Consider the following 9,061-nt stretch of genomic DNA (forward strand, 5'->3'; position numbering starts at 1 on the left):
CCTTACATAACTTGTAAGTTCTCTTTCTTTTGTCTTGATCTCTTCTATGGATTTTTTCAACTGTGGTACCTCGGAAGACTTCCCAGTCATTGAAAAGGACACTGTACCAGGCTTCAAGCTTCTTTGCATTGGAGACGTTGTAGAATCATCAGATTTCTGTATGTAGCTAGGCACATGCTTATCCTTTCCTGAAAATACAAATTAAAATGTCAAATTGAAACATAAGTGACGCTTTGTTAAAATGATAAATATGCCTTTTTGCAAGCCCTTTGAAAGCTGAATTACTTGTAAATAGGATATGGATTGGGTATTACAATGAATACAGATTTGACTGCAAAATCAGTTTGTTTCTTGATATAAAATAGCTATAAAATAATAATTCATGGTTCACTAAGCAACCTCATATTTGTGCAGGGAGTTTACCCAGTGTTAATTCAATTGTAACTGCCTTAAAAGGGCATTAGCTACGGGTTATATGACCGTCAACAGTCTGCATGGGTCATCTCGATGGTTAATTAGATGGCGTCTAGACAAAAATACACACGAAAACTGATACATATTATCGAGTCTATGCATCGTAACTTGTTTATTTTAGACATATTATAATTTTGATATACGTTATAGCATGTTATAAATCAAATATGAGAATTTGAGTCAAATCGATGGTCATGAATTTTACAGCTTTGTCCTTTTAAAGCGATATAAACAATTGTCTTATATCAAAATCCTTTTACAATAAGACAAACGACCCGTAGTACAGTAAACATGCTTTGCCATTTATGGACGCAAATGTCATTTAGGAAGATGTAACTAAAATGTCTTGATTCATTTAGTGTAATAGTAACCTTGCTTTGACAATTTTCCACAAGGAAATGAAAGGGGCGTTATGAGTTGTGTCCCTAAAAAAGGAAAACACCGAAATAGGCAAGTATTACATGTTTTTTTTAATTTATATTTAGTTACGGAATACCAGTACTGTACTTGAAGTATTGCCACAATCAAATTCGCGATGTACGGATACAAATCTGTAAATACAGTACTGTTATTCCTTTTCTAAAGCCTTGCTATTATATGTTCAATATAATACATCTGAAATATTAGGGATATATTTATTGTATCTTGCAAAGTTGTTGAACATGTCATATTACATTTGCTTTCAATAATGACAATACAAAAGCAGTGACAAAGCAATAAGCTGAATGAATTGCATTGTGAAAAAAAAACGTCATTCATGGATTTGTTATGATGCTGCAAACATCCATCAATGGTTTCACTATAAAAAATGTAATCTTTTTTTTTTTATTTCTGTAACGTTGCACCTTCAGAAACCAAAATATTTGCAGACTGCCTTTTTTCCAGGGGTTGTTATTTTTCCTATATTATTATGTACATGACAACAACAATTGTCGATCTTTAATTCTTTAAGTTCAAGTGCAATAACTGTATGTTTTCAATTTAAATACCTTCTATTCACAGTTTTATTTCACATTTTATAACTCAATCCAACACGAAAAAACTTCAAACGATATTGTTCCGAGTTTCTCATCAACCAATTAGAAATAATTAAATGCTCGGGTAATCCAGTTTATAAAAAACAATATTTTATAAGGATGTGATCTTGACAAATTATAAGTCCTTCGTGGTCTAATTGAAATTCTGTTGAGCAACAATTCTGATGACTGACCTTGTTTGTATTGGAAACCTTAACTTCACCAAAAATATATGTATACGACGGTACATTGACGGCTCATCTGTATACCTATCAAGGAATGTTCTATCAGATTGGTCCACAGTTAAAGAGGAATAAAATAAATACTGTGAAATTATTTACTCGCGTAGTGGCATCAACAATACTAACTAAAAAGAACTTTAAATCTCTGTCGTTCTTTATCAAAACTGTCTCTATCCTTTACAACAGATGCCACTTGAAAAATATAAATATATGTCTATAAGTAATAATGTACAATGCTTTTCTCCAAGGTGTCCATACAGAAAGGTACCATACGCTATACATTAATTGTTTTGGCATACAATTCGGCATATTTTGTTAAAATTCAACCCGAGGATGAAACATGTTACACCTAAGAGAACAAGTAATCAGTATGATGGAGTTCGTCATTTACAACATATTTGCTGAATTTCAAGGTAGAATTGCCAACCGATTGTCAGCATTCCTCTGGGAACAACTGTGCACCTCTCCTTGCTGATTGTTTTTTTTATTTTCATATGAGTCAGAGTTACTACAGACACTTTTTCAGAGAAGCTCGATCATTCAATTGTACATACACACGATACAGTTATATTCATGATTTTCGTTCCATTAACAAATCTTAATTTTCTTATTACAGTACAGTATTTTTAACAGCGCATTATACTGTATGAAAATAACCCAAAGAACTTTACAGCATACTATCAATTCACTTATTGGGTCCTATAAATATATCCAAATGAACTAGAAATGAAATAACCACAGATACAGCTTCGTATGCCTCAATAATAGATAGTTATTTCGAGTTTTACTGCAACGATCATATCAGCACCAAAATCTATGACAATCGAGACGATTTCAATTTTGGAATTATAGATTTTCCTCTCCTTAGCAGCATATTCCGATTTTCTCCCGCGTTTTGAGGAAAGAATTTATACTCATTCGATATTCAAAAGTTGTTGCTGCTACTCATATTTGTAAAACGTCAGCAGTGTCTGAGCAAAAACATAATGAGCCAGGGCTTTGTCAATTTACTACTCATCCTTTTTTCTCAAAAAGGTCATCGGAAAATACAAAAAAATATATATGAATATTCAGTGTATACTTAACAAAAAATACTTGATGGTCTTTAGTTTGAAGCTGCTGACATTTTATATCATTTTACTAATAAGACAGTTTTCTCTGTATTTGTCTTTGTTCTATTATGTTTCCTTTTGTCGTATGGCATTAAACTATTTCTGTTTGATTGTCTCAAAGAAGTTTTAATATGTGGCTGTCCCTAACTTGTACACAGAATAATATAAGCATGTACTTGATTTTGTTTCATTTTGTGGAAGTTTTCACGGGTATTCCTAACTAAATTCTAGATAAAAAATAAAACTAATTAAGGATGCGTTTGAATCCAGTAACGTTGTTTTTTCGAGTAGTTGTGGATTAACAAAGGTGACTTGAACGACCACGATGACGCGACCGAGATCGACGCAAGACGAATAAGGTAATATATATGTGTCTTCCCGGCTAAACATTATCAGGTGTCACAATAAGTTAAGTTTTTTATATGTCTTGTATTATGAATTTAATTACATTCTGTTTGGAATATTACACCAATCACCACTTTCAAAAACTTGGGTTTTCACCTTTAACGTTTAAGTAGTTTTTAATACTTTAATCATATTATCCAGTTTTACTATCATTATTACCACCAAATGAGAAAATAATTGATTCATAGATGTAAACCACGCTTATTGGAGTGAAAACAAAAACAACAGTATCATCAATAATATCAATAAAGATTATGATAACAGAAAAAAAAAGATATTTTATAATAAGTCTTTTGTAGACAAAACGCGCGTCTGGCGTACAAAATTAAAATCTTGGTATCTATGCGCTATTATAAGCTGAACAGTAGCATCAGTATTTATATAAATATATAAGGATATCGTCATTTAATATATATGGTATTATGTTTTTTAACTTCCCAAACTAGTAGGGTTCTCTTAAAATGACTATCATTTATCTCCCTTTGATTAGCAAATAAATCTTAAGTTTTAATGTTTACAATATTGATATAGTCTGATATTTGGATATATATTGAACGCTTAGATTTCGTCGGTCTCCTTCTAAATTGATTATACTACACAAAAAGTTAGTTTCCTAGTACTGCTCGTTATCCCGGATAAAAATATTATATAGCCAAATGTCGTAAAGGTTAAACTGATGAAAGTTCTGAACGATTCAGAGTGTCATCTTCATCTTACTTTTCAAAGTTTTAAATTACAATGATTTTTAGTTTGAGTTTTAGGTTTTAGGAATATACTTTTAGTAAAAAAAAAACACTTTGTCAAAGTTGAAATTGTGGTTATCAATTCAATCACTGAGATGTAAACTGAGAGTGGGAGTTTGCTGCTTATTGATAGCAATAGCGCCTCTATCCGAAGCCAGTTGTAGGACATACTAATATATATTTGGCAGTAGAGAGATTGTTTTTATTTGTGTAAGTTTTTTTTCACAAAAGTTTTAAATATGTTTGCTTTTAATTCCAGTCCAAGTATGTTTTCTTAATTATAACTTATAAAACATGGGAAATAAACAGACGAATAATTACGATAATTAAGGCACACATCGGTATAAAAAGGAAAAAAAAAACCAGAATATATTGTTTCTTTCCAGCTCCACAATTTTCATTCTGTCAGCAATTAAGCACCGTTTTTATTTCAAGAAAATTAACTTATGCATAATATTGCAAATATCTTGACTTATGGTTTACCTGGATCTTTTGCCCATTGAAGAAGCGTGCTTTTGAAATGACGAACATGTATCGATTTCTTTGCCATTCCAACCTTCTCCATAACGTCTTTAAATTTCCCATCTTCTGCTTTAGATAACTGCAGTACATCGCACTCACCTAAAACAAAGTTTAATAGACGTTGGTCGATTTAGCATGCTCAAATTCTGAAAGTTAAATACATGTATTTCTGATAAGTTTTTGAATGATGACATTTTTATTATAACAAAATTAACAGTACAACTTGTACTGCACCAGATACTTATTTTGGTAATTACTGTTTCTACGGTGATGCTCTTGGAAACACTATTCGAAAATCTAAAACAAAATACAATCTTTAAAGAGATGATAAAACTAAAAAAGAAATGAAATAACACTGAAAGTTTTTTGAATATTTGAATTTCATTAATCCTCCTATCAAAAGCTTTATACATGCAACTTCTAGTGACTATTTTTAAATCAGGTCACGATATTCGGAATTGCATACAATTTAACGCCATCCAGGGGTATAACATTCAAAGTAAGGTAAATAATGTAAATGACTTCTAGTCATCAAATTTTTATCACCATAGTTATGTGTAAGTTTTAAGATAATGCTTCGAATCTGGTATTAAATTTCGCATCTTACAAAACGACGGGTGCTATATGTCAACAAGAAACTGCATATCCTTCCTGGGTATATTGAGTTCAACATCGGTTTTGGTGGCGTTCATGTTGCTCAATGAAATTTTAGTTTTTCTATATAGCGTTAAGTGGAAAAAAGTAAAATAACAAACATACCCAACTCTGAGGAAAATTCAAAAAGGAAATTCCGTAATCACATGGCAAAATCAAAAGCTCAAACATATCAAACGAATGAATAACAATTGTCATATTCCTGACTTGGTACAGGCATTTTCCTATGTACAAAATCGTGGATTAAACCTGGTGTTATAGCTAGCTAAACCTGTCAATTGAATGACAGTCGCATACAATTCCATTAAATTGACAACAAAGTGTGAATGCAACAAACAGACATAATAGGTAAAAATCTAAAAAAAATAGGGGTACAGCAGTAAACAGTGTGTTATAATCCCAATCACTATAAAAAAAAAATTTGTATCACAAAATGGCATATAGACAAAGCACATTAGCAAAATTGAAAGACAAGAATACAAAAATATAATATAGCACAATAACACAATGACGGGATGTAAAGTACAGAGCCACAAAATATGTAAAACAAAAGAATCACAATATGGCAAATAGACAAAGCACATTAGTAAAATTGAAAGACAATAATCCAAAAAAAATAACATAGCACAATAACACAACGACGGGATGTATAGTACAGAGCCACGAAATATGTAAAAAAGAAACACAAAAAGCCATATAGCAAAGCACATTATGAAAAAATGAAAGACAAGAATACATTTTTTTTTTTACCATAGAACAATAACACAATGACAGTATGTATAAGTACAAAGCCACATTAAATGTTCAGATGGAGGTGTTCGTGTTTGGTTTGGTTTCTTCTGCATCTTTTTCATAACAGCTCTTATCCTTTTTAACATTTAAAATCTAAATGTCCACTGAGGAAAAATATTGCAATAGATACACAAAAGAATATGTACCAGGATTTCGGATAATATGTTTGAAAACATTAACATTTTTAATTATATATCATTGATCTATTATAAATATGACCTCTTATGAACAAATTATGTAAACATGGTAAGGGTAATGGCATTTGAGAGCAACAGTAAAATTTAAAAACTGAAAAAAAAACACACAGTATTAAAAAATCAGCCAATAGGGAAACTATAGATCACCAATGGGAAAAAGAGAAGGGATAGCATTCATTACACGTTAAAAGGGAAAAACAACCGTCCCAATGGTTGCTTTACCGTCTTAGCCAATTTTAGTAGTGTTACAATAAAGACTTTTATAAATAAACTTAGCATAGATATTAGGATGACAATTGTATTCGCCAGACGCCATTTTCTACACAAGAAAATACATGTACCAAGTCAGGAATATGATAGTTGTTTTCAATTCGTTTGATGTATTTGAGCTTTTGGTGTTGTCATTTGATTACGAACTTTCCGTTTTTGAATTTTCCTCGGAGTTCGGGATTTTTTTTAATTTTACTTAAACATCTCCATGACATTGATTGTATCCTGCATACATATCAAAACTTTTCAGCATTAGCATTACGTTCCAAAACTGCTAAATTAATAAGCTGATGATTGTTTATTAAACCGTTTAATATCTGTTGCCTGTGTTTTAAATTGCTCCTTCTATATGTGAATTGATATATTTGGATAAAATGTGTATTGCTATTATGTTCATGTGTAACTGAAAGAAAGTAATAAACAAAAATGTTTTATTCAATATACTTCCCATGTTTGATGAAGCTCTCGTAATACTGAAGAAGGCTTGCTCTTTTTAGAACACAATGCAGCTGCCATTCTAACAAATTCTGTGGTTCGTTTGTAGCCATACCCTGCAGAATACAGTAACAAACATATGCAAACTAATAACACTCAAGTATCTTGTTTTTATCAAAGAAAATATAACAAGTGTCGTTGACTTCTTTGAATTTCATGTGCATGGTTGCTATTTAGAAGATAAATACTATAAAATTAGAAAATTATGGATAAGAAATGTAAAGAATGTTTTTGATATTAATTTTTTTCTTCAATTGTAATGCATAAACAGCAAATTTATACAGTAACAGTAATTAAAATATTTAGCATAGCCAAGTTTGTTTATTCAGTATTTTTGATATTTCACTTTTCATTATGTTGAAATGTTTAAATCACGTATATTGTGTACTTGGGACAACTTTTTTTTCGTGGGTACCAATTTTCGTGGATGATGGAAAACTTGCATGTTTGTGGATATTTAATTTCGTGGTTTTGTCGAAGTCTGCATAAAAGCCTATAGGATAATTGTCGTTCGTTTATAAATGATATGAGTATGAGTGGCGAATCGGTTTTCGGTATGTTATTGTTAGTTGAGGAATCCATAAAACGCGAACATGCAATCACTTAATTGTATCAACTGGGATACGCCATTCAATTATAGTCAATTTCTATGTATTTTAACGTTTTTTTTTTTTGTTGCACCTCAGTATTTCTGTTGTTCCGTTGTTTTCCTCTTATAGTCGATGCGTTTCCATCGGTTTTAGTTTGTAACCCGGATTTTTTTCCCTCGTTTCCCTCGGTTTTAGTTCGTAACCCGGATTTGTTTTCTCTCAATCGATTTATGAGTATTGTTGAACAGCGGTATACTACTGTTGCCTTTATTCATGGTTTGTTTTATTGAAAAAAAAAGTGGTTGTCCATAAGAAAGCTGAAATCGTCGTCTTTGTCATATAATCTGTTTTTATGTTATTGACCAGCTTTAATTTCAAGAAAAACATCTAGATGTGAAGTATACCTTCTACTTTTGGTAGCATTCTTATTATCATGTTTACTAACAGATTCAAACACTTGCTAAAATTTTGGTTAATAAGAAACTGGACAGAATCAATATATCTGGACGTGACAGTCAATAGCTTAAGCAGATTGCATGTTGTTTTTTTTCTGTTAGTCTGATGTTTGATTCATGTGAATGAAAAATATACATTGACTAGAAGGGGTGATCAATGTTTTCCAATTTGGTGTTTGATTCATCTTTAAATGTTCTATTTGTTCAATTGCATTGCAATCTGAGGCGTTCAGGAAGCCTAAAAAACAGTGTTTATTTGACATCGGAAGCATACATATGACGAAATGGACTGATGTGTTTATTTTGGATTACAATGATAACCGTATTGTATTTGAAGCTTGACCTACGTAAATCGTAGGTTTTACTGTCGCAAATTGAGTTTACCTGGTCATATAAATCAAGTGGGGGTAATGTGGAGGAGTCAATTTTATATATGTATAAATGCTTTACCACTATAAATAGATATACTTTGATTATACTGTCTGACAATATATCGGTCGTCATATAAGAATTTTCGGTTTTACCTTGGTTGTTATATTAGGACCTCTCCTACAAACGCACATACTGTATATCTCCAAGGCATAGCTTTGATTCCTTATATGGTTTTTAAACATGTTCAAAACAATATTTGTTTTAATATTTTCGCTCCGAGCATCACTAAAGGGACATTTATTTGAATTGCATATCTGCTGCATGAAAATGTATACCGTAACTGTCATTATAAAGCACGTTTTCTAAAATCGCATCAGGTACAGGAAGATTGATATGGTTAACGATATTATATCCGAATATACAACATATTTTATTTTTTTATTGGGATATACACCGCTCATTTAAGTTTTTAAGAATAGAAAAATCATATATCCATGATACATGTGCTAGCCATTATACTTTATCGAGTAGTGTTATACAATCAGTTTTTAAATCCGTCTATAGGAATAGTAAAATAGCAAATGCAAAATTCAAGTTGTTAAATGTTATGATAATATTTATAGAATATTAAAACAAATGACATAGAATCATAAAATATCTTCTAACATTTTCGACAAAAGACCATAGTTCAATAACAACAAGAGCACTCTATTACAATATAC

At 31.1% G+C, this 9,061-nt stretch overlaps 1 protein-coding gene across 1 annotated transcript in view; it reads right to left on the minus strand.

The window, feature by feature from the left end:
- Nucleotides 1–5,367, minus strand: part of LOC127736720 (uncharacterized) — a 94,680-nt gene extending 89,313 nt beyond the window's left edge. The window contains exons 1-2 of the mRNA XM_052247304.1: nucleotides 4,476–5,367; nucleotides 7–188 (exon numbers count right to left, since the gene is read on the minus strand). Of these exons, the coding sequence (XP_052103264.1) occupies nucleotides 7–188; nucleotides 4,476–4,557 (264 nt within the window). The 5' untranslated portion in view covers nucleotides 4,558–5,367. The remainder of the gene's footprint in view (nucleotides 1–6; nucleotides 189–4,475) is intronic.
- Nucleotides 5,368–9,061: the final 3,694 nt, after the last annotated feature.

This window comes from Mytilus californianus, unplaced genomic scaffold, assembly GCF_021869535.1.
Source record: "Mytilus californianus isolate M0D057914Y unplaced genomic scaffold, xbMytCali1.0.p SCAF_36, whole genome shotgun sequence".
Classification (NCBI taxonomy): domain Eukaryota; kingdom Metazoa; phylum Mollusca; class Bivalvia; order Mytilida; family Mytilidae; genus Mytilus; species Mytilus californianus.